At 38.3% G+C, this 25,521-nt stretch overlaps 1 protein-coding gene across 1 annotated transcript; it reads right to left on the reverse strand.

Moving 5' to 3' along the window:
• Positions 1-1,385: 1,385 nt before the first annotated feature.
• On the reverse strand, positions 1,386-24,766 carry LOC113019422 (tripartite motif-containing protein 2-like). Its single transcript, XM_026163142.1, has 14 exons — positions 24,592-24,766; positions 14,112-14,789; positions 11,894-12,042; positions 10,604-10,784; positions 10,201-10,460; positions 8,891-9,029; positions 8,610-8,795; positions 7,826-8,021; positions 6,898-7,001; positions 6,650-6,817; positions 6,358-6,526; positions 5,396-5,466; positions 5,118-5,258; positions 1,386-5,005 (listed from the first exon to the last, which is right to left on the reverse strand). The coding sequence occupies exons 2-14, from the start codon at positions 14,208-14,210 to the stop codon at positions 4,853-4,855; spliced, it is 2,016 nt and encodes a 671-aa protein (XP_026018927.1). The 5' UTR covers positions 14,211-14,789; positions 24,592-24,766; the 3' UTR covers positions 1,386-4,852.
• Positions 24,767-25,521: the final 755 nt, after the last annotated feature.

Here is a 25,521-nt window from a genome sequence, read left to right on the forward strand (position 1 = left end):
AACTTTCTCAAAAATAAACAAGTGAGTCGCTGTGAATTCCTTAACAGCACCGAAAATGTTTTTGCATAATGTTTTTTTGCCGAAAATGTTTTTGCATAATGCTTTTTTGCCGAAAATGTTTTTGCCTAATAAAAAAGAACAGCTTTTTTATTAGGCATTTAATTTAATTTAATACGTAAGAGCGTGATTAGCCAAAGCAGACGGTAAAATGACTGCATGTATTCAGAGGAGTTGGAGAAGATATCTTACAGCTGTAGCAGAATGATCGACAGATTTCCAAATATCAAAAGGATTGTAGAACAGTTTATAAAACCGGTGCAATAAATTCACCCAATCGCTAGCTGTGCCATTACCCAGCATACATCGCTCACTCCGTCAATGCAAGAACCGATACACAAATAACAGCCTGTAATTAGTTTTATCTGCAGTACTTTTCTCTCAGATAGTTGCCTGCATTATATAATTTATTGTGTTCAGTATAGGTCGTTACAATGTGATTTGGAAAATGTCTAAATATACCGACAAAATCTCTTCAATCGGAGGACCCTTCACGTCAATTCCCGACGCCAGAGGGGTACCCTGCGCGTCCATATGTGCAGCAGAGGGGGCCTGACCATGCGTCACACGTTTGACGAGTTGGGAGTGAGGACGTGTTGGCCCCTCCCAAATGGCCAAACTTCTCACCCTATCTCTAAGGGAGAGGCCAGCCACCCTTCGGAGGAAGCTCATTTCTGTCGCTTGTATCCGCGATCTCATTCTTTCGGTCACTACCCACAGCTCGTGGCCATATGTGAGGGTAGGGACGTAGATCGACCGGTAAATTGAGAGCTTCGCTTTTACACTCAGCTCCCTCTTCACCACGACGGACCGGTACAGCGTCCGCATCACTGCGGCCGCTGCACTAATCCGTCTGTCAATCTCCCGCTCCCTTCTCCCATCACTCATGAACAAGACCCCGAGATAGTTAAACTCCTCCACTTGTCGCAGGAACTCGTCCCTGACCCGGAGTGGGCACTCCACCCTTTTCCAGCTGAGGACCATGGCCTCAGATTTGGAGGTGCTGATCCTCATTCCCACCGCTTCACACTTGGCTGTGAACCGTTCCAAGCACAAAGTAGTCATATCTTTAAAAAATGACTAAGTGATGTTTGAAGAATGTTATATAAACATTTTGCAGTTGTTCAAAGAAATGAGAATACAAGACTGTCATTAGTGTAGAGATATTTAACACTGCTTTCTTAATATGACAGGCATTATACTTTCCCATGCCATCGTGTAAACCTTTGATATTTTCTAACATTTGTGACTAAGGCTCTCCAAGTATATAGATGGTAAATTAGTTGACATTGCTCACATTTTGGACAAAACCAAGCCATAGTAACAGCTGCTATTCAGGAATCAATGCTTTATTTTCAGTGTTGAGTGTATGTGAATATTAAGTCATAGCCCATAACAGTGATCAGACATGACAGCAGTTACAGAGCAAGAAAGACCTTGAAAGTGACACTGTATGAAAGCGATCAGTATTTTAAAAGCTGTCTTCTAAAACACCATAATAGGATTGCAGGGGGGGGGAAATCAAACCAGTGCAATACACAATGCTGTTGCATTTTCTGCTAAAAATCTTACACGTAAAACACACACATTTGTACATATGTGCAATGGCATTTTTTATTTTTTATTTTTCAGGTTTCCAAAAGAAAATTTGCAATGGCTGTGTTGGCTACAAATGAGCTGTTTGTGTCTGAAATTGTAATTAAATCTTCTTTACTGTATTTTTCCAAAACAATCATTACTTCAAAATTACTGAGAAGGCAATTCTACCAGATCAAACAACATTCATATGTAATACCAACAATAAGGCTCAATATTCAGTAAACAAAGCCCAGGTTACATTAGGAAACACAGTCGAATTTCTTTAAAACAATCAATAGTACCAACAAATCAAAAGATCTTATTTCAAGTTGATGAGCAAAATCTGACACTTAGCAGCATTACAGGATGCTTATGTTAGAAAATATAGTCTTAGCAAATCCATGAACAGACTAACAAATTACACAAACGAGGAGGCGCCAACCTTTTTTTTACTGGACTGAATAATGATTACTGTCATTGTATTGAAGATGAAGTTGTTTCATTGTTATTAAAAGTGATTTTGTTGTTTCTATGTGAAAAAATGATCAACATTCAACATCAAAACTGACGGCTACAAACAAGTCAAAATTAATAGGTTAGCTTGTAATCAGTTATGTAAGAAAAAAGCAGTATTAGCCATTTAAAGCTAATGTTTTCATAAGGTTGGTCATTGTACTGCACTGTTTTTACAGCTAACTTATTAGTTTTGAGTTAAACGTGTTGTTGATCCCAAAATAAGGTGCTAATGAGCTATTTTTGCTAACTGATGAGCTTGATTTTTTTTTAATTTAACAAAAGATTTTAAAAAAAAGGAAACTTGACAAAATATTAACAGCAGTTCTAATTCCAGTCCCATTTCAATACAGCCTAAAGACTGAAATGTCTAGTAAGATGAAATGTAACGGGCACTTATGAATTTAAATGCACATGGTGTAACACAATCAAATGGCAAGATGAAAATAAATAATTAGATAAATAAATAATAAGCAATAAATAGAAGTAGTAAAATATGTAACTTAGAGAATCTCTGACCAACTGTGAACATAATGATGAGTTTCTCAATTCCTGTTTCAGGAAAGACTAAATGTGTAAGTAATTGATGTGATGCCACTTAAACTACCACAATCAACAAAGAAGTTTGCAGTATATTAATAGTGCATGTTAAATCTCCCCAACTCGTCGCGGATGGAAATAACATAAATTCTTCTCTTACCTATTCAACAGTTTATGTAAATGCTTTGTAGTGTTGTTGTTACTGGCATATAGCACTTTTCCAAATGTAAATGGCTAATGCTTGAGACTTTAACATTACTTGAACTATACTTTACTGATGTTACTGTAAATTAACTATACTTTACTGATGTTACTGTAAATTGTCTTTTAGGTTAGACTTGTAAAATGGGAGCTCGCAGTAGATGTCTGATATGTTTGGTGTCAACAGTTACATAACAACAGAGGCATGCTTCTAGAACACTGAGGTATTCTCTTTTTTGACAGAATATGTGGAATTTTACAAGCGGGCAAGAGCAGTTTTTCAGAATTCTTAAAGCATTCTTGTATCCTTGTCAATAAGGAAGAATGAATAGAGACATTCTAGAATTCCTTCCCCCAAAATATCCTTCTGATATTTTGTTGCCATGGTGACAAGCATAGAGAAATATGTAAAAATAGGGCATTTCAACTGCAGGACATAGCAAGGAGTTCTGGGGAGCACATCAAATGTAAATGCAACAGCCATCCTGGTCCCCACCATTGTTGTCACTGTTGTTGTTGTTTTGATTTCATGGGACATCAGTTCTGTTAACTTATGCGTTGTGAATTGGTATCACAGACCTTGACATTGTAAAACTGGTTTGTTGACATCATAAAATCAACTGATCCTAAAATGCAATGGAAACGAAATGGCTCAAAGGGCTCATGAGGGCACTAGACCTGTAAATGTTCCTGCAAAAGACGGCTGCTGTTACTGAGTCCAAATATGTTGATTACAGCTTATGCAATATTATTAAACGTATCTTCACAAATATATACGATACATTTTTCACTTTTTCCTCATTGCAACAGGTTTATCAGGAAAAAAATATCTGAACACTCAAACCAAGCATAGACACACAATGCTTTTTGTCAAATCAAGTCAATCAGTCATTAATTCAGACAGTCAGAATTAGAGTCAAGCAATCATTTCTAATAATGAATCTATTACCTAAGATTTGTAAAGAATACTGTTATATGGGATCAAAATAACATTCCATGTTCAAACAATCCTAATGTACAAACAATGCACTTTGGACTAAAAGTGGTCTATGTCTTATAAATTTGGAATTTTTTTGTCATATTTAGAAATAAAATCTTGTATGCTTCAGCACAATTGCTGTCCTCTCCAGCTGCGCTACCTTTAAGTTAAGTGCTTTGCTCAAGGGATGTTAAAGTGTGGCACCAAATCCACAGTGGAAGTCTCTAATTATGTAATGAAATTGGAAGACATAGGTCTCTTTTAGCTCATAATCAATTATTTTGTGTATTACATACAGCACAAGAAGGCAGAACATTAGAAAACTTTTCAGTCTTTCATTTCATTCTCTCCACATTATTTCCATTATGTCCCTTTATGTCCATGTTAATGCCTTTGCTCCTTTTTATGTCTCATTGACCACATCATAAATTTAGTAAGCAGTTGTTTCTGAAGAAATCATTGTCATCTCTCTTGCAGCCTTTGTTTGGTTTTGGTTTTTTTCATTTTATTATCCAAAGCTTTCCTTGTTAGTCCATTTATAGACACTGAACCTCTCAAATTTGACATCTCTGAACCAGTATTGCATAACTTTTATCTACATCCCATTCTGCAATGTCTGTATGACAGCTGGAAATTATTGAGATTTTCACGTGAGCCAATCTTAAGCCCTCTTGAGACAAAACATCTGCTATCAATGTTTTGTTTTCATTTTATTTTTTTATGATCTTACCTAATAATAATCACCAAAAATATTCAAATTAGGTACTTCCGTCATGAGTTCTGGTTGGAACCCAGAATGGGAACTGAACACTTTTTCACTGACTTTTTCATCCCTTCTATCCCATTTTCAACATTCAGAGGGAGCAGTTAGAGGCTCATGCAGTAATTCATATTATTTGACAGTGCTCACTCTATCGCTTCATTTAAACCTCAACTTGTCTATCGCATCCACGTCACCATCCCCCATCGTCATCCAAGCCTCCATCATTGTAGGTAGCGGTAGACTTTAAAGCAATGATTGCCAGAGTCAGCCACTACAACGTGTCCGTCTGAAGTCAGAGCCAGACCTTGGGGTCCATAAAGAGGGTCTGCTGATGTGTTGATATAGGACAGGAAGGAGCCACTGCCATCAAACACCTGGAAATGTCGAAGATATGTATTATTTATATATAAAAACCTTACACAGCAGGGCTTTCATATATAAAAGGTTGACCGTATATAAAAGTTTTTTCATATGTTAACGTTTTACCTGTATTCTGCTATTGCCCCAGTCAGCTACAATGATGTTCCCATTAATATCCACTGCTACACCAGTGGGAGCATTGAACTGGCCGTTTCCTTCCCCATTTGAACCAAATTTCAGTACAAGCTCTCCTTCAAGCGTGAAAACCTAATCCGAGAAATAATGATAAAGATTTATTATTTTGAATCCTCTGAAACCATACTTGGACTTGATATGAAATATTAGCTTTTTTTTACCATAACATTACACTAAAACTATCCTTTAAGCTCAGTAAAATGCTGTACCTTAACAGAGTGATTATGGAAGTCTGTCACAATGATTTCATTGTTTTTGTTCACTGCTGCAAAGTGTGGACCTTTAGGAAAGAAAAACAGGAACAAAGAAATAGGTTGTACATTGTACAACGAACAATGTATTTTCAATTAGCTTTAGCCTCTTTTAACACTTTCAATTCGCAAGTATTTTAGAGAAAGGTAACACTGGTATTTGTATATCTGAATAGTTTTTGAAGTCTCTTAGAATGAAAAGAAAAAGGGGAAAAAAGAAAAGAAAAAACAAAATGTACAATATTTTACTGTTAAAGGTTGGGGTCATCAAGTGATTTAAAGGTCATAGGGTTAAACTTTAAACAGAATTTCAAGTGCACTCAGTTCTTAAATCAATTTTCAGACTTAGCAACTGCCAACCATCACCTAAATACTTTTATTAGCGCACGTAAACCTTCTGAGGTCATCAGTGATAACTACAACCCTAGCCTCAAAACCTGGGACAAAAGAGAAATGCAAGTTAAAATGTTGTTTGTTCCCTTATTGCCAAAAGTTGGGGGGTAAATGCTTTAACCCTCTCAGATCTAAGCCATCAGTGGTGATTGTCCCAATCCTTAACTTTTAGGACGTATCATTTTCATTGTTTTGGCAGTCAGGGGACAAAAGGGTACGTAATCTAATTGCTCTAACTGACTATTTATATTTCTTATACTTTGTGCTGGTCACCAAAAAATGGGGTCAGGGCAGCTAGCACTGCTTTCATTACCAGTGATGACTCAGACCTCATGGGGTTAAAAACATCAATGGTTTCTATATAGTACTAACTTTTTAAAGAGCCGTTAATCTCAAGACAATCCAGAATCAAACATTTTCTCTTCATATATTTGCCTTTTCTTCTTTATGTATATTTATTCTTTACAGCCCATAGTACATTTTTGGGAATTAAATTACGTGAAATAATATAATTTAGTCCACATTACCTGCAAACTGCTTGTCACCATTGCCCCTGCTTCCAAACTTGGTAATAAGCTTTCCAGTCAGCTGAAAGATGAAGACAGTACAAGCTTTGTTGTCAACCACAATAACATGTCCGTTTTGGTCCACAGACACACCCTTTGGTCCCATGAGTCTGCCAGAGCCAAGTTTTGCCTGGTGAACAACAAATACAAACAATAAGATTGCTGCATAAATCAACACTGAAAACATTAGAATGAGGGTTTGCTTGCAATAAAGTACAATACCCCTTCAACCCTGACATATCAGCACACATACCTTGAATTTGCCCTCACAGGAGAAAATGCTGACCCACTTATTGTCGTAGTCAGCAATAATGATGTCACCACTGGGGTGCACGGCTACACCAGTCGGACGCTGTAGCTGACCTGGCGATCGTCCCCGCACTCCAAAACGACTCTTAAATTCTCCCTCATTGCTGAAAATCTGGACATATATACATTGTTTAACTTTCGATATAAATTTGGGGTTTTTATATGAACCCTGCAGCTTTTCGAAGGCCATACCTGGACACACTGATTGTTGCTGTCAGCGATCAGTATCCTACCATTGGAAGAGGCAGCTACTCCTTGAAGATTGGTGAACTCTCCTTTATTCCTTCCCTTTGTTCCTGAATAGTTCAAAATATGATTTTAAATTCCATTATACATAGAAATGTTTTCATAAACAACCTTTTGCATGAAGCTTCAATTTGAGTTCAAGTTTCCTTGAACATACATTTGGACTAGACCTACCCCCTCAAGCACAAAATACCCATGGATTGTGTTTTCTATTTTAAAAAGAAGGAAAGTAAAAGGTGAAAATTCATGTTTTCTTTTTGTGTTACTGACTTTAAAGAAAGGCTTTCTATGGGAAGACCATTTCACATTTACCTAAGTTTTGAATGAATTGAAGCGAGGTCTAAAAGACATTTGAGTGGAATATTATTATCAAGACTAAAACTGGGCATTTCACCATTCCACACAAAATGTTCGTATGTGTGGTGCACCACACATACGAACATTTTTGTTCCAGGACAAATTTATGAAGTGTTTAAGGTAGGAGAAGATTAGCTATGATGTCAATACTAGAATTATTCTGACAGTCCCATCATACTTGTGTGCTAAAATAAAAAAAAATTAAAAACAACAACAACAATACTACAATACTGACAATTTGGTGAATCTGAGCTTTTAAAATTCACAATGTCATTACTTTAGTCCCTTCATAAACTGTAACATGAAACAGGTAACAGACACTGAAATCAGCCAGATGAAAATTCCACCATGTTGGAAAAAGTGATGCATATGATGGGGAGAAATAAGCCCAAATTAATTGAACCATTAAAAGGGCCTTTCAGTGTCACAAAAATGAGGATATATTAGCCTTAAAAAAGCAAGTGTACAATATCCTAGTCTGTCTATACGATTCGTTTCTTCCAGCTAAATGTCTCACCGATCCTAAAAATGAGGTCGTCCTCAATGGGGTTCTGAGTTTTGCGCCGTGGGGTACCAAGGGCACTGCTGGCCCTCTTTGAGCCTTTCTTCTTCTGACCAGGTGACTTTCCTCGTCTCTTTGCTCCTTCAGATGAGCCAGTCGATGGCGTAGCATTGGCTGCTGAGTTGGTTGCCGTTGTTGTAGAGGGAGAAACCTGGAGAGAGAGCAAAAAGGGAAACACAATACACAGTAACTATGAAGGTTATATGGTTTTTGTTTGGAAAGCTTCCTACATCCTTTGCCAACGTCAATGTATCGATGAATTTAGGGTAAGCTCAATCAAATAAATTTAGGTTTTATAATTGCTTAAGTCATGTTGCTTGAATCATTGTTGCTCAAGAACTCTGAACTTCAAGAGACAAGCATGACGTGGTCAACAATACGAGCTTTTCTGTGTTGTGTGAGGACATTAGCACAAAGTTTTGCAGTGAGATTGGACATACTTGGATGCAAGTTTCGTTTGATGGGAAGAGGATTAACAACCTCTTAGGTTTAGGCAAAACTACTTGACTAGGCCTTCATAACAATAATTATAAAGTGAGTGTCAGACAGTAATGTCATAAGCTGATGTTTCAGGTCCTGATGTCCAGTGTCCTTCAGCACAGATGCTAAAGGACACTGGACATGAATGAGCCGTACATAGGCTGTTGGTGTATATCACAGTTGCTATTAAAGGAATTTAGACATTATTTGCCAAATGGATAGTAGAAATGTACTAATATTGAAAGAAAGATCCACCTACGTCTAGTTCAGCCTCTAGAGTCTTGGTGACAGTCAGTTTGAAGGGACTTCCTTTGATGTGCTGGTCATACAAACGGAGAGCCAGTGAGAAGTCACCCTCCTTTGGCACCGTGTACACAAATTCATATGTCCCGTTCTTGTGGTCCACTATCTCACCATCTACTATGCTGCCGTCTGGTGTGAATACCTACATCAACACATCATAATATTTTGTCACTGTTTGCATTGAAGTGTGAACACAGAGTAGAACTTAATTTCATGGAGTTTAGGTGTAGAATGAACCTCAGCAGAGAGGATCGCATTTCCACTCTTGCAGGCTCCCCCTGACTTGTCTCTTGTTACAATGGTAACAGAGGCAGGATGCCCAACAATGCATTGCTCAAGACCTGCACCCATGGCTTCGCTCTGGCTTGCCACCGCACTGAGGATGAGAAGAAAGACGAGTGTTAATGAAATGGCATTAAATCCAAAACCACAGGGTTCAATATGTTTCATCATCATTGAAATGCCCCAAAACCCCACCCCCTTAGAGACGGTGTCAGCCATGGATATAATTCCTCAGCTGCATCTTCTTCAGTGCCTTATACCAACACAGTGCAGAGCAGTTACCTGAACGCTGCTTTTACAGAGTTTGTTATCTTGTTAATAGTTTTATATCGTCACTGCGTACGACTCTGGATACTGTAGCTCCTCTGACAAAGAAAGACTTAAATCAGAATTTATTGCCTTCCTGGTATAACTTTCAAAGATGCACCTTAAAGCAGATAGCTGATAAGCTGGGGTGCTTAATAATCTTTAATAATTTAGAAGCTGACAATGTAGCCTGGAAAAACAGTTTGTTGTTCTCTAAAAAAAATACAGCTAAAACATCTCGCTATTTATCGCTGATTGGAATACTTTGGTATACAGCGGATTTTATAGATTGCTCTTATTTTCTTCAGAGTCAGAGTCATGTTCCCAAGCACAGCAGCAAATGTACAACAGAATGGCTGTAAATGAAAAGGATCAAGGTGATGCAATGGCCCATTCCAGTCTTCAGCCTGACTGAAATGCTGTGGTGGGACCTTATAGGGAGCTGCGCATAAATGATACAAACAAGTCTCAATGAGCTTCTCTGATTTTAGGATTAGGCTTAAAACTTTTTAATCTTTACACTGCAGTAGGTCTAGGCCGCTGGGGTGTTCCCATGATGCACTGAGTGTTTCTGTTTTGTTTTTTTGTTTTTTCACCTTTTTTATTCACTATGTGTTTACACACCACTCTGCATGTAATTATTAGTTAGTATTAATCTCTGGCTCTCTTCCACAGTCTTTTGTCTTTCCCCTTTCACTTTAAACCAGTTGTGGCAGATGGCTGACCCTCCTTAAGCCTGCTTCTGCCAGAGGTTTCTTCCTGTTGAAAGGGAGTTTTTCTTTTCCATTTCCTTCCCCTATGCTTGCTCATACAGGGTTGTCTGACTTTTGGGTTTATTCTGTTTTTCTGTACTATTGTAGGATCTTTACTTTACAATATAAATTGCTTTGAGGCAGTTGTTGTTGTGAATTGGCATTAAATAAATAAAACTGAGTTGAACTTGATTTGAATTGTCTCACCTGGTTGTAACAATAGTCCCCAGGTTGTGTATGGACTTCCTCAGCCCATCTGTCTCCATCACCAGATCCAGCTGGTCGTTCTCTTCCGGCTGGCATGGCAAACCAAGACCAGCAAGCTCACCCAGCCTCTCCCACAGCTCTCGTTCCACCTGCAGGCTCGCCACACAGGGATCTCCAGCCAGAGCCTCCTCTGCCTGGGTACAGGTGGTTGTGATGTCCCCCTCTCCCCGTAGAAGGCTGTCTATCTGGGCTTGGAGAACCTGGAGACAGAAAAAGAAAAGTTTCATTAGACTGTTTCAGACTTTTTCATTTGATTTGTTTTATTTAAAGAAGTATACCAGTGACTGAGGAGGTTGTACTTTTACCAAAGAATCAAAGGAAAAATTGAACAAACTCTGTTCACCTTCTGTTTGAGTCCGTATGTAACTTCCAGCTCCATCAGCAGTACACTCTTTCGAACATCCAGCTGCTTGTGTAAGTCCTCGAAGCTCGACTGAATGTCCTCTTCAATGGAAGCCCTCTGATTGGTCAGCTGCTGGAGGATCTCTTTAACAAAGGACAGTACATCTGAAATCTGAGGGAGTCTAGAGAGGACACGCACAAAAGAGAAAGGCAGTTACATATCTAATTTGCAAAACAACAATAGCAAGCTTTCTTTATGCTACATTTATGTTGTTAAATGTTTACATATGCAACCTGTAACTTTAATTGAGAAAAATTAATAACATGTTATTGTTAATGTCAAGATTTTATAGCCTGGTAAATCATTTGTACTGTATTTTGCTCACTGTCCACTAGATGTCAGCATCTCTTCTTTCCTCCATCCACTGTCTGTCAATAGTTACTTGTGACTGAGTTATATTAAGTATGCCTACATTATACTTTAACTGAATATGTCAGTTGTTATGCAACTTGTTCTCCACAGCAAATACATCTGTACCTGTTTGATCTACAAGAATGAAATGCTATCAGCTGATTTGTATTTTATTTTTTTCCAATTTTGCAAACGAAAAGATGCGACTTTTAGTATTTTAAGTGCAATTTGAATGTGGGACCTACATTTACTGCTCCCTGTTTACTAATAATTCCCTACATGAATGGATGGGTATTTTCAATATAAATACTTAGTAACTTCTTTAACTTTCTACCCAAGCCCGTATGTCTTTTAAGAAATCTTTTGACTATCTCATTCCCAGAGTAGCATTTAAATTAAATTCCAGAGATTATTTGTCTTTCTTGAGAAAAGTCCTTGGCCCAGAACACTGTCACTCTTCTATTTTATTCTTCCATCTTTTTTTTCTTAACAAATGTGAGGCATTTAGGGAACATCTGTGTTTTGCTGCAAAAAACAATCAATGAGCATTGCCCAAGTGACTCTTAAATGAATCTTGCTTAATGAGAGAGCCCTCTCCTGGTCTCTGGGAATTACTAAAAAATATACAATATATAAAAATAATAAAATCCTAATAAACTCCAGCTGATATTTATCATTGGCTTACTTCTGCAGTTTATAATACATATTTTAAAAAAAGTAATTCAGCATTAAAATTTTTGGGGGGGTTTGTGTGTGTTTTTGTTGATAAATGGAAACTAGCACCACTGCACAACAGTTTAACATAAGGGTTTGTTGGGGGCACAGATTAATGGACTGAATAAAGTTTCTTAATGTTGTATCAAGTATTTCAACCTGTACCTGTCCTGAACAGTGCCCAGTCTTTCCTGCAGGTTGTTGCGGTGCTGCTCGAGGGCCTGGCTGAGGGCCACCTTAGGGTGTTCTGCATGGTTGGGAAGACAGTCCTCACACAGAGCGCACTTGCAGGCAGAGCAGTACAAGTCAGCAACCTGCAAATTGAACGGTTTACATGAAGGGAGGAAAGAGGAGAGAGAAGCTACACTATTAAGAATTGAATGCCCCATGATAGCCTAGATATTGTTTGTCTTTAGTTTAGTCTCATTGTTGTACAGTTGCTAATCAGTAACTGGATTAAACAGGAACAACATATAGATAACATGGATTAGGCTTTGGGCTTACACTTTGCAGTACATGATTCAGTCATTTCTATATGTATGAGTGAATCTGAATCTGAAAATACATGTTACAGAAATTCCCGGAGGAACCCACCCGAGGGATTAATAAAGTTTTATCTAATCTCTAATGTGAATTCAAAATTTACTGTTGAGAACCATAACTTGCTCATATCTGTCCTATAAACTTTGTTTTTGCATCATATTTCATCACAGGGCACAGTTTTATTTTCTGTTATAGTCACTTAAACTGTCCAAGAAATAGCAGCACACATACCTCCTATAAAACTGCAACTTTTTAAACCTTCTAGTTTGTAGACAACCTGCTCTACTTAATGAGCTACAGCCACCCAGTCTTTTAGAGTCCAGTCTTTACTTTAATTACAAGTATGTAATTGGTTCCATTTGTCTGTTTATCTGGCTGTGTTTTAGCAGGCTAGTTGCCACAGTTTTCAAGATATCATGTTCAAATTTAGTCTGATGGTAGATACCAATTAAGGTTCAAGCTGATTTTATTTTTGCTGAAAATCAGTTCAAGGTCACACCAAAAGTGAAAATCAGTAAAAACTTTATATTATCCCAATTTCTTTATGGCTCATCTTTAAACTTTACAAGAATATAATAGGCCTTGGGTGACATGAGTACCTAGGATGAATAAGCATTTGACTTTGACCTTCACTGTTAGTGTCAAACGTCAAAGTTGACATAGAAGAAAATATTTAAAGAAACCATATTGAGTGTGATATATACACTATGAAAGGGCATAGAGTGTGCTGTACCATGCATTTTTTTGGCAATACTATTCCATACGATATTACAATGAAACCGTAGAGTTTTGTAGAATCACGAACTGCGTGAAAATATATGTTAAAATCTCAAGTTTTTACATGATAAGAACCAATGATTTTTGCAGATTCTGCTCCCACCATGTGGGCAAAGGTAGTAAAATACACTGTTTTAGTATGCAATGCTTCAAGGCCAATAATATGTGAAATGTGAATTCAGAATTTACTGTTGAGAACCATAACCGTATTTTGCAATACTATTCCATACGATATGACAATGAAACCATAGAGTTTTGTAGAATCACGAACTGCGTAAAAATATATGTTAAATACACCGTTTTAGTATGAAATGCTTGAAGGCCATAGGTCAAAGGTCTGGGTCACACAAATCAAGAAAAACCTTGGGGGAGCTAGAAACTTTCTTTGTTTGAGCTCTTTAAAAAAAATACAGTATTGCTTGAATTCACAATGACACAAAAGATTAATACGCTTTACTAAATTTCCATATGAATAATGCTAACATCAGCATAAATGATCTATAAAAACTCCTGATGTCATCAGCACACATAATCTGTGAAAACATCCGATATTCAAGTTAAATGGCGTTTGAATTATTCTCATTTTGTTCATATAGGCATATACTACCAAACCCAAGTCCGAAAAAATCAAAGAGTTATCGTTTGTTTGTGTAAAACTCGAGACGCTTGTCATGTGTTGTAGGTAGATGTCCTATCTTTGGCTTCAGTTTCAGTTTAGCTGGCAGGGACAGTCTATATTGGAGGTAATATAAAATAAATAAATAAATAAATATGGATTGAATATAAAAATAAATAAAGATGATAATATGGAGGTTAAGCATAAACATAAATGGATATGAACAGAATTACAGGCGAGGCATAACTTTGTATGGTATTGGAAGAATTCTGGTTTCCTTTTGTACCACTGATGTTTAACAGAAAGGTTTATTCTTAGCCAACTGAAATTTACCTCCAAGGTTTAAGCTGATTTTGGCTTTGTGCGATATGTGGACAAGTTTTTGCTGGCTTTCATGTCACTTTTCATATGTAGTTCAGGACATTTGCACACCTATTGAATACCTACCTTCCCTGCATGTTGTGGGCAGGCGTTTTTGCCAGGTGGAGCCTCCAGGACGGTGCACTCCTCACTGCTGCTATCTGGGGAGTGTTGGTGGGCCTCCATCTGCAAGTGGCAGCCTGGTGAGGGTAAACCTCCAAACACACCCCTTTTTCCACTCTGCAGCCAGGGGAAGGGGCTTTATGTTTGGATACAAGGTTCCAGATGTATTTTTGTACTGTTTGTTTTTGTAAGCTCCTTGTCTCACCCTTTTATTCCATTGTGTATTCAACATAAAAAGGATCAAATGTTCATATGAACTCCTTGTGATAACTCTTGGCGGATGCTAGATCTCTGGAAAAGCACATCAACATTTCACACACAAAGAAGAATGCCAGAAATCCAGATGCAGGTTTGGTTTTTCTGTAATTTCAGGGCACAGTAATCCAGGCTTGTGAGCTTGTAGTCAATGAAACTTGGCATAGGTTATTCCACTATGGGGGGAAAGAGTGTCCAGGTGTCCACATTTAGGTACATATCCCATTTAAAACATCTTTCTGCTTCCATGTGTTGTTTCTTCAAGCACATAAACCGAGTGAATGAAAGTAGTCAATCCTCTTTAGGTCTTATTGGGTGAAAAGCAATGAACTATGGTGTTAATTTGATTCACATAGGGTTCAAGCTGTGGGCAGATCACACTGTGTCCTGCAGAAACGAGACAGAGAGAGGGATGAGGATTAGTTGGAAAAGCAGATAAACACAGAGAGACAAGAGAGATTATTTACTTAAGCTTCGAACTCTTGACTGTGTTCCTTTATACTTTTTCATTTTGCTTTTGTCTCAGTCTTAAGATTGAATCAGGTAGATTAAATTTGATTAATAAATGTGGGTTATAATGGCAGCACAGTAGCACAGCGGTTAGCACTGTTGCCTCACAGCAAGAAGGTCCTGAGTTCAATGAGTTCTGTGTGGAGTTTGCATGTTCTCCCCGTGCTTGCGTGGGTTCTCCCTGGGTACTCTGACGCCCTCCCACAGTCCAAAGATATGCAGTTAATGTGGATAGGTTAATTGATCGATCTAAATTGCCCATAAGTGTGAATGTGAGTGCGAATGGTTGTCTGTCTCTGTGTGTTAGCCCTGCGACAAACTGGCAACCTGTCCAAGGTGTACCCTGCCTCTCGCCCTATGACTGCTGGGATAGGCTCCAGTGTCACCCTGAAAAGGATAAATGGAAGCGAATGGATGGATGGGTTAAAGTACCTCAAACTGTTGTTCTTCTCGCTGCCACTAAATGAAAAACCTTTATGGCATTGGGAAAACTGTATTTCCATGGGTAATGAGTGTGCAATGCCTTTTATCTTTTCAGGCATTCACGGAATCACAAAATCCTGCAGTTACTTGACCAAGTGTCATGTATGAGTTTCCCTCTGAATGAACCAGCCAGTGATCTGCTTTTACTGGCCATAAAGTGGAGCTGAGTTGTCTTGGTTACAGTCTGCAAACATGCTATAGGACAAAGCAAATTCGGTCAGAATGAAAGTAATTTAAAAAAAAAAAAGTTATTTCTCATGCTCCCAAAGTTTCTTTTCTATATTTTCATTTCAGATATTTTATCTAATCACAAGCAATAGTATAGAGTGCTTTTCTTTTAAAGAGCACCAAGCAGCAATGTCACCAGTTAAAAAATGAAACATAAGAAGTTCCAAAAACTGCAGTTCCTCCAGTGGCCACTGGAGCCTGTCTCAATGATGTGAGCTAAATTACCATTTTATTCCATTAAAACGTCTGGTAGAAATACATCATTGGTCTCTGTAGCTAATTCCCCCTTTATGACAACTAAAAGATAAAATGTATATGTAACTCAGCAGTTTAGCCTGTTGATGGTATAAAGTAAGGGCCAACTTACTTATAAAGTAAGTATCAGCCAGAGCAGATAGTTCTCTGCTCAGTTTCACCTGCTCTGAGCTGAGTCACTGAATTTGATTTCTCAACCATGTTTGAGCCATTGGTCCCTTTCAGAGCATTTTTAATGCTATTATCTGACAAATAATACTTGTTGTGAGGAACCACGTTTCCAATCAGTTTTGGCTAGCTGACTGACAATTATCCAGGCTAGTGAGTTTGTAGTCAATGAAACTTGGCATATGTTATTCCATTATATTCACTGAACTAGACTTTGTAACTGTGTTTGTAACTTATAAAATTCATTATTCGTTGGATCTGATAACATTTCTTTTTTCTTTGTTTTACTTAATTTCTTAGATTTGTGTTACAGATAGATTGTATAATGTTTTTTAGGAAAAAAAAATATTGGCAAACTGTAAAATTATTTCTACATGTAAATCCAATTTGACATACAGTGGGGCAAAAAAGTATTTAGTCAGCCACCGATTGTGCAAGTTCCCCCACTTAAAATGATGACAGAGGTCAGTAATTTGCACCAGAGGTACACTTCAACTGTGAGAGACAGAATGTGAAAAAAAATCCATGAATCCACATGGTAGGATTTGTAAAGAATTTATTCGTAAATTAGGGTGGAAAATAAGTATTTGGTCACCTCAAACAAGGAAAATCTCTGGCTCTCACAGACCTGTAACGTCTTCTGTAAGAAGCTTTTCTGTCCCCCACTCGTTACCTGTATGAATGGCACCTGTTTGAACTCATCATCTGTATAAAAGACACCTGTCCACAGCCTCAAACAGTCAGACTCCAAACTCCGCCATGGCCAAGACCAAAGAGCTTTCGAAGGACACCAGGAAAAGTATTGTAGACCTGCACCAGACTGGGAAGAGTGAATCTACAATAGGCAAGCAGCTTGGTGTGAAAAAATCAACTGTGGGAGCAATCATCAGAAAATGGAAGACGTACAAGACCACTGATAATCTCCCTCGATCTGGGGCTCCACGCAAGATCTCATCCCGTGGGGTCAAAATGATCATGAGAACGGTGAGCAAAGATCCCAGAACCACACGGGGGGACCTGGTGAATGACCTGCAGAGAGCTGGGACCAAAGTAACAAAGGTCCCCATCAGTAACACACTACAACGGCAGGGAATCAAATCCCGCAGTGCCAGACGTGTTCCGCTGCTGAAGCCAGTGCATGTCCAGGCCCGTCTGAAGTTTGCCAGAGAGCACATGGATGATACAGCAGAGGATTGGGAGAATGTCATGTGGTCAGATGAAACCAAAGTAGAACTTTTTGGTATAAACTCAACTCGTCGTGTTTGGTGGAGGAAGAATACTGAGTTGCATCCCAAGAACACCATACCTACTGTGAAGCATGGGGGTGGAAACATCATGCTATGGGGCTGTTGTTCTGCCAAGGGGACAGGACGACTGATCCGTGTTAAGGACAGAATGAATGGGGCCATGTATCGTGAGATTTTGAGCCAAAACCTCCTTCCATCAGTGAGAACTTTGAAGATGAAACGCGGCTGGGTCTTCCAACATGACAATGATCCAAAACACACCGCCCGGGCAACAAAGGAGTGGCTCCGTAAGAAGCATTTGAAAGTCCTGGAGTGGCCTAGCCAGTCTCCAGACCTCAACCCCATAGAAAAGCTGTGGCGGGAGTTGAAAGTGCGTGTTGCTCGGCGACAGCCCCAAAACATCACTGCTCTCGAGAAGATCTGCATGGAGGAATGGGCCAAAATACCAGCTACTGTGTGTGCACACCTGGTAAAGACCTATAGTAAACGTCTGACCTCTGTTATTGCCAACAAAGGTTATGTTACAAAGTATTGAGTTGTATTTTTGTTATTGACCAAATACTTATTTTCCACCCTGATTTACGAATGAATTCTTTACAAATCCTACCATGTGGATTCATGGATTTTTTTTCACATTCTGTCTCTCACAGTTGAAGTGTACCTCTGGTGCAAATTACTGACCTCTGTCATCATTTTAGGTGGGGGAACTTGCACAATCGGTGGCTGACTAAATACTTTTTTGCCCCACTGTATTTGATTTAAATGTAGATAAAAGTGGTTTAAATTGTCTTGTCTAGCCAGCCTGGTCCTCTTTCTGGCCTTTCTTAATGTTAGCTAATGAGTCAAGCTTTAGTACTGTCGGCTTTGTTTGGCATAGTCTCACTTTAATATTTTGATATGACGCTGTTTGATTTATGTTAATATTTCCTGGCTTTAAGTTGCTATTAAATTGGATTGGATTCCATATTTCAAATGCATTTAATTAATGCTGCGTTTGAGAGGTTTTATGAGAGGTAACATACATGTCCACTGGTTTATTGTTAAAAGGCTACTATTTGCCTCTAAAAACTCTTCCAACTTTCCCGGGAACTGCTAATTAATATCGACAAAGTTTTTCCAGTTGCCAATATAAACGTGTGTTTATAGTACTATGTGTACTAGCTGGAAAAAATACACAAATGCTGATATATTCACATGAAAAAGAGAGGGTTTTTTTCACAGGACTCTATGTTGTCTGGTGAAAAACTCTTAAAACGACACTGCATGATTCAGCACATTAAAGAACCATGACTTTATCAGTCTCTCACATTGTTGTGGAGGGATTATGGCCACTCTTCGTTACACGTTTTATGTCTTTACAACATTGCCTCAGCTGTTTGAGGTTTGCTAGAGTTCATCTATGCACAGCTCCCTTAATGTCCCACCACTGCATTTCAGTCAGGGTGACATCTGGACGTGAGTGGGCCGTTGCAGCATCTTGGTTCTTTTCTTTTTCAGCCATTCTGTTAAACATTCACTTGTGTGCTTGGGATAATTTTCCTTTTGCATGACCCAATTTGGACCAAGTTTATGCTGTTGCACAGATGGCTTCACATTTGACGACTATCAAAATTTCAGTTTTATAGAGGTGTTGATAAGCAGTTAACCACATGCATTTAATTGGCTGTACCTGGTTGGTACTCACCCTCTATCATGTAAACATAATGCATTAAAGGTGGGTTTAATATTTCACCTGACTGGATAGCCTCCCAAGTGGTACGATACATCAAGCTTAACCTGTATAGGAAGCCCATGGACAGATGCCACAAACAGGGGGATGACTGCATGTTGTTGCTTGTTGGACCACCAGGAACAGCAAATGTGGAGTAAAATACTATGAAGAGCTTCTGGAAGCAGTAATGTAGGTCAACAAAATGTCTTCAAAGTGATGGAGAACAGAGAGGGAGCCGGGTGGGGAGGGAGGTTCTGGTTTCCATAGTAACAGACTGCATAGGACTGGGGTGAGGGGGTTCACCAGCTAGAAGGAAATACACCAAAAAGTGAAGCAATCATGTCCTCTATAATCCCAGAAATTTAGTCTAAATTTAGCTGGCAGGGTGCTGAGAGCTGCAATGATTATGGCTCGGTTCACAAAGTGTTCCAGGTCTGTTTTTTTTGGTTAATTTTTTTTTTTGCTTTTTCTTTTTACTATCATGTTAAAGTCACAGAGATGGTGGTAATAATGCTGAATCAGTGTGAACGCCTAAACTAAAAATAGACTTTTAGCTATGGTCCCACAGCACATGATAGAAAAAAGCTCAATTTGTTCCACTGAAAATGGAGAAAAAAACATTAATCTGTCAGTTCTTTAAAAACAACAACACTTTAACTAAATGCACACTACCAGTGTACAGTGCACTGTACACATAAAGCAGGAAACCCCATAACAGATGCAGGATCACTGCCTGTGGGTTAAGGGGGGACATGCATCTAATGAAACATGTTACGTGTTTCATATGCAAGGATTAAAATAACCTTACATTTACGAACATTTAATACTAACTACTATGTGTACACTCTACACCACTGCAAATAAATCAAAATACAATAAAAAATAAAATGAATGTCATATTTTATTACACATGTGACGAATGACTAACTGTGTGCTTTTGTGAACAGTAAATGTTGTTTTTGCATGAATAATTGTGTTCTTAATTATGGTTTGCAAATGTTTTTGATTTTTCTTTTTTTCTCTTTCTTGTAAATTTAACATTTTTATTTAATTGCTAGAAGAATTAAAGAAAATAAACTCACTTGACTTTTTAATAAAAGTAAGTTAAATTACCATATTACTATGAATTAACATGTATGTAAATAAAAACTGGCAAGTGTAAAAGCCATAAATAATATCATTTTTATAAGAGAAAATGTTGTTTTCATGTTTTCAGTTTTAAGTAATTGGCTGCTTTTCTTTTGCTGTAAATCCATGTAAATTTTAACTAGTTGACAAAACAAGGTTATGAGCAGTGCTGCTTTTGGAAGCCTGACTGTTTTCCTTCTCTCTTTGTGTCTGGTGTCTAGGTTTATTTTTCATTGTCACTTTGCTCAGCCAAAGCATATACACTCCCATATCTGTGGGTAAAATATAAAAAGGAATATTTTCATGAATAATTCATAAAGAGGAGGGATTATGGTTACGAGTTCTCTGTGATCTTGTATATAATCCTGTTTTAACACCTCCTCCCCCAGAAAACACGACCTCGACTGACGTGAAAGCAACCTTACACAGACAAGCTCACACTTTATGTCTGTCTGAAACACACACACACAAACGTGGCACATTGAAGGAAATTATTTTTCTGACATTTCCCTTCTTTCCACTCTTCTTTCTTCTCAGTCCTTCTTTGCTCTACAATGCTTTTGCTGTGTTTGTGTGCACTTGTGTGTGGTGGCTGCCTGTAACTGCCACAGTGCAAAGAGACAATCGAACCCTTTCTCTCTGTTTTGTTTTCTTTCCTCACAGATTCATAAAGAAGAGTCAGTGATTCATCAATGCTTTGAATGTATCTGTATGTTCTCCCATACACGGGTTCACACTGATGTCTGTGTTTAATCTTCTCACACTATTTTGAGGAATAGCTACACTATATTGCTCAGATCTATATCAGCTACAAGTCAAACCCATCCACAATTCCAGCTGGTAAATTTCACACAGGACGCTATATAAGTTGCTTTAACCTGCCCACAGTTGCTGTTGGTGCACATCTGCAAGCTGCTTTCAACCCACCTCCATTTCAGCTCCTAGTGTTCATGTTTTGTCATGCTGCTCATCTCCCTGCTTCTGCTTTTCCCTGTATCTTAATGAATGGGCCGGGAACTCCCAGCAAATGTAAATTACTGCAGAAGAAAATGATCGTCATCTTTTGATCACAGTGGTCTTGAACTGAGATATTTTCTCGTCGTTCCCCACTTTAGTAGAGGTACAGCACTGACTAAAAACCCAAAATATATCTATCATGGACAGTTTCATTGTAAAAGTAATTCTGTAGGAGTCACTTTGCTCTCTTCAAAAAGATTATAAACAGTAACATCAACAATGTAGTAGTTCATCGATCTCACAGTTCATCACTATTCACAGGTTATTACCTTAACTTTGACCTTGGCTTTGGGTGAAGACCTATTAGGTGATCATTGTGTGCAAGTTTCACCAAAATCTGACAAATACTGTAGGAGGAAGAATGATTCTTGTGAACTGTGGAAGGACGGATGCCTCACCTCAATGGTTCTTTGGCCAGATGAGCTCAAACTGCTGTTAACTCATCTGCATTCACAGTCTTACCATTTAAAGATAAATTGTGATCAACTTGGGCCGCTCACTGTCTATAAACTAAATATGCTCATAAAGCATCTACAGTGTCTGGGGTTAAAAGGTCATGCTCAAGTCCAAAAAACTGCAGTTCCTCTATGGACCACTAGAGGCTCCAAACATGAGTAGATCTCCATACACAGCTCTGTTAAAATCCCATGTGTACATCAGAAATATTTACAGCCTGCTACAAAGAATGCTTTTGGTATGTGTGTTTCTCTAGTTTCTCTCTTTATGGAAGCTGTACAAAATTTGTACAGCTTCCATAAACCTTTGTTTGCAAGTTTGTTTGTTTTTAATAGCTTATTTGTTTGGATTTTGTTGAGGCTTAAAGTTAGAAGTAAGGCAACTCTAAGTTACTGCTTGGCATTCAAGAAATATGGAGGACATAGAAGGATGGAAGTGAATGATTCAGTGCAGTAACTCCAAAGGAAGAAACTGAAACTCTTAACTAATTACATATATATGAACATTTTATAAGCTAACAGCACGCGCTGAATGGAAAGTCATCATTTAAATCAGAAATAGTAAGTAATCAAAGTTGTTGTATTCATTAAAAGATAGACATCACGGGCACCTGACATAGTAATATATTAATTTCACTTGATTTTGAATGCCGGTTAAACAAAAGGCTGGTTATTACAAACGAAATACTTTGATTTAATTAGAGAGAGACTTACATCATGTTGGCTCAGCAGAGCAGCGTCCATTAGAGGATTGTGAGATTTCTTTAGAAGTCAAAAGAAAAAAAAACAAAACATCCTGCCTGCAGCCTGAGAAACGTACCAGTGGAACCAGTTTCTGAAGAGCTTGCCAGTAAATATACAGTGTGGCATCACACACATACACACAGAGTCAGGTAATCTGATCTGTCTCCCTTTGTATTCCCGTGGGAATGTTTCTGTTTTTCTCTTTGTTTTAATCACTCCTCTGTCTCTCTTCTATAGCTTGTAATTACCTTTTTCTTTCTCCATGGTTTCTATTGAAAATGTTTCATCACTTCATCTATTTATTTGTCTTTGTAGGCTTTTTAATTTTATGCCCAGTTTACAGATTTCATCAAAGCACCTCTTTTTCACTATCTTTATGCTTGTTTGCAATTTGCACTTCTTCGTGCATATTTTTTTTCTTTTTATAGTCAAATTTCTGTTTTTGTTTCTTAGTTTTCTGGCTCCTTCTCTCATCTTGTTTTTCTTTAAAGTCTTTTCTGTGACCCAGCTTGTCACTCTGCACTCACCTAGGATAGACTATATTGGATGAGCTGTTAAGTAAATGGATGATTAGTAATCTTTTTGATGTGTTTTCTAGTAGCTTTGCTCCTTCTTGAGTAATTTGTAGTTCATCCAGTTCATCCTGCAGACATATATTTTCATGCTTGTCACTACTGACCATGTGGTCATAACATACTTGAACTCAAACACTTAAGCTCAGTTATCAGGGTTAGATTGTCCTGGATACGACCATTTACAAAACCTCTAACTATTTAGTTACAAACTTAAATGTAACACAATAACTGTGATGATAATGAAGTCCTGGTCCATCCTTAATGTTTTGTGACTCTTATTTATTTTGTTCGCCTTCGCAGTGATTTTGCATCTTTTAATACTCGTCTTTGTAGCATTTTGCCTCTGTTCTGGTTGCTGGTGTGTCTGTGTAGTGATTTACAGTTTTTGTTTCCTATTCAGGGTTTTTTTCTGTGTGGAGATGATTTTTGTGTGTGTGAAATCTGTTGTGGTCGTTTTGTGTGTCATTGTAGCTGTTTTGCATCTTTTCATGCTAATTTTGTGTCTCTTTATTGTAATTTTACAATGTTTCTTTTATTTTCATTTTATAAATCTTTGTGTTTTTTATGATGTTGGATTTTTATCTTGGTGTTGGATAAGCAGAAGAGAATAGTCAGATGTGTCTTGTCTTTTTAATTTAGTATCTCTTTACATTTGTTATTTGTTTGTTGAATGTTTGCATCTGTTAAAAGTTATTTATCATCTCTTTAGTGATTTTTTTCAGTTGTTTTTCTTCTTTCGGAGTACTTTTTTTTATGGCTTTGCATATGTTTTTTTTGCATTTTTGATTGCTTTGCTTCGCTTTGTGGTGACTCGATGCGTCTTTGGGGAGATTTTGCACATTTTTAACTGTTGCATTTCTTTTGCAGTCGGTTTGATTTTCTTTGTAGTTTTGTGTCTTTGTGTTTTTTTCTCTGTTATTTTTTTATGCTTTTAACTTTCAGTTTTGGGTCTCTTTGCAGCGATTTTGTGCCTTTTTCATATCTTCTTTAGTCATTTTTGCTTGTTCTTGTAGATGTTTTTCATGTCTTATGGCTTTTTTTCTGTATCATTATTGCTTATTTGGCATCTTTTCAGTAATTTCAACATCTTCTCTTCATCTCTGTGGTCAGTTTATTTTTTGTAGTCACTCGACTGACTTTAAATGAAGAAGCATTAACTTCAAACATCAAACAAGCTCTGACCTGCTGCTCCCTGCCCCTACTGTCTGTTTGCTAATCCATCCATATCTGTATGTGTTTGTCTGTTTATATGTGGCTGTAGAAATTAAAGCAGATCAGCCCAGTTTTGGTTCACAGGAGTGACGTACCTACTGTTACTGTTAGCACTCAGGATGCTAACCTGCATTTACAGGCCTGGCAGCACACACACACACACACACACACACACAAACACATACACACTCACACACACAGGCTTGTATGTGCTTTAAAGCTGATCAGTTTCTTCCTGCATTCATTCATTCATTCAGTCCTCCACCTTCATCCATCTGCAGTCTGTCCATCCTCCCCTCTTCCCTCTCTCTCTCCCTATCAAGAAAACACAGCATGCTACAGCTGCTGCTGCTGTCATCCTCACACATTCCTCCACCCATCAATCATCCAGCCATCCATCTGTCCACGCAGTCGTCCGTCTGTCCTTTCATCTTGGAAATTAAAGAGAGCACTCACCATGTTTTCCTCAGACGCAGCCGATCACTGCTGTCTGTTCTCCAGCCTGAAGCCATCGCGTCACGAGAGCGTCTTGTTTGCTGCCTGTCCTCTTAGTGTGTGTGTGTGTGTGTGGGAGGGGGAGGATATCATCGTCACGGCAACACCAGCAGCTTGCAGCAGCAGCACCACCACACAGAGGAGGGAGGGGATGAAGAGGAGGGGAAGAGGAGGAACGCACCAAACAGTCATCTTTGCAGCATCCACCAATCAGGAGCGAGATGGAGAGTACAGGGCAGAGGTGATTGGCTGTTCTGTTAGTCAGTTATTCAGTGACAGTGAGGGAGGCTCTCTCTCTCTTTATCTCTGTGTCTCTCTCCCTCTGATCAACCTTTAATCCACTCAAAATTGTTTTAGAAAAATACGTTTAACAGAATTGTGTTTTTAATCAAATATTAAATTAAAGAGAAGTCAAGTTTTGCTGGTTTTATTTATTCATCATATATTCTAATTATTATGTTTCTTATGTGTTTATTTCTGTCTGGTTCATGATATAAGTTTCTGCCTTAATGCAAATATCTAATGAGTCAATCACACAGCAGCAACGCAATGATTTAGCTACGAAGACATAGTCAAGATGTCCTGCTGAAGTTCAATCCAAACATCAAAATGAGGAAAAAATGTGATTAAAGTGACTTTGAGCATGGTTGTTGTTGCCAGACAGACTGGTCTGAGTATTTCAGAAATGGCTGATCTGGGATTTTCCTCAACACTCATCGATAGGGTTTGAAAAAGAGAAAAATATCCAGGTCAGAGGAGAGTGGTCAGACTGCTTCAATCTGATAGGAAGGCTACAGCAGCAGAAGGCCACACTCGGTGGAAACTGAGGCTAAATTCACATGAGAAAAGTGAGAGTTTTCTCTCTCACTTTTCTCAAGTATGGTGTTAATA

This window comes from Astatotilapia calliptera, chromosome 3, assembly GCF_900246225.1.
Source record: "Astatotilapia calliptera chromosome 3, fAstCal1.2, whole genome shotgun sequence".
NCBI classification, from domain to species: domain Eukaryota; kingdom Metazoa; phylum Chordata; class Actinopteri; order Cichliformes; family Cichlidae; genus Astatotilapia; species Astatotilapia calliptera.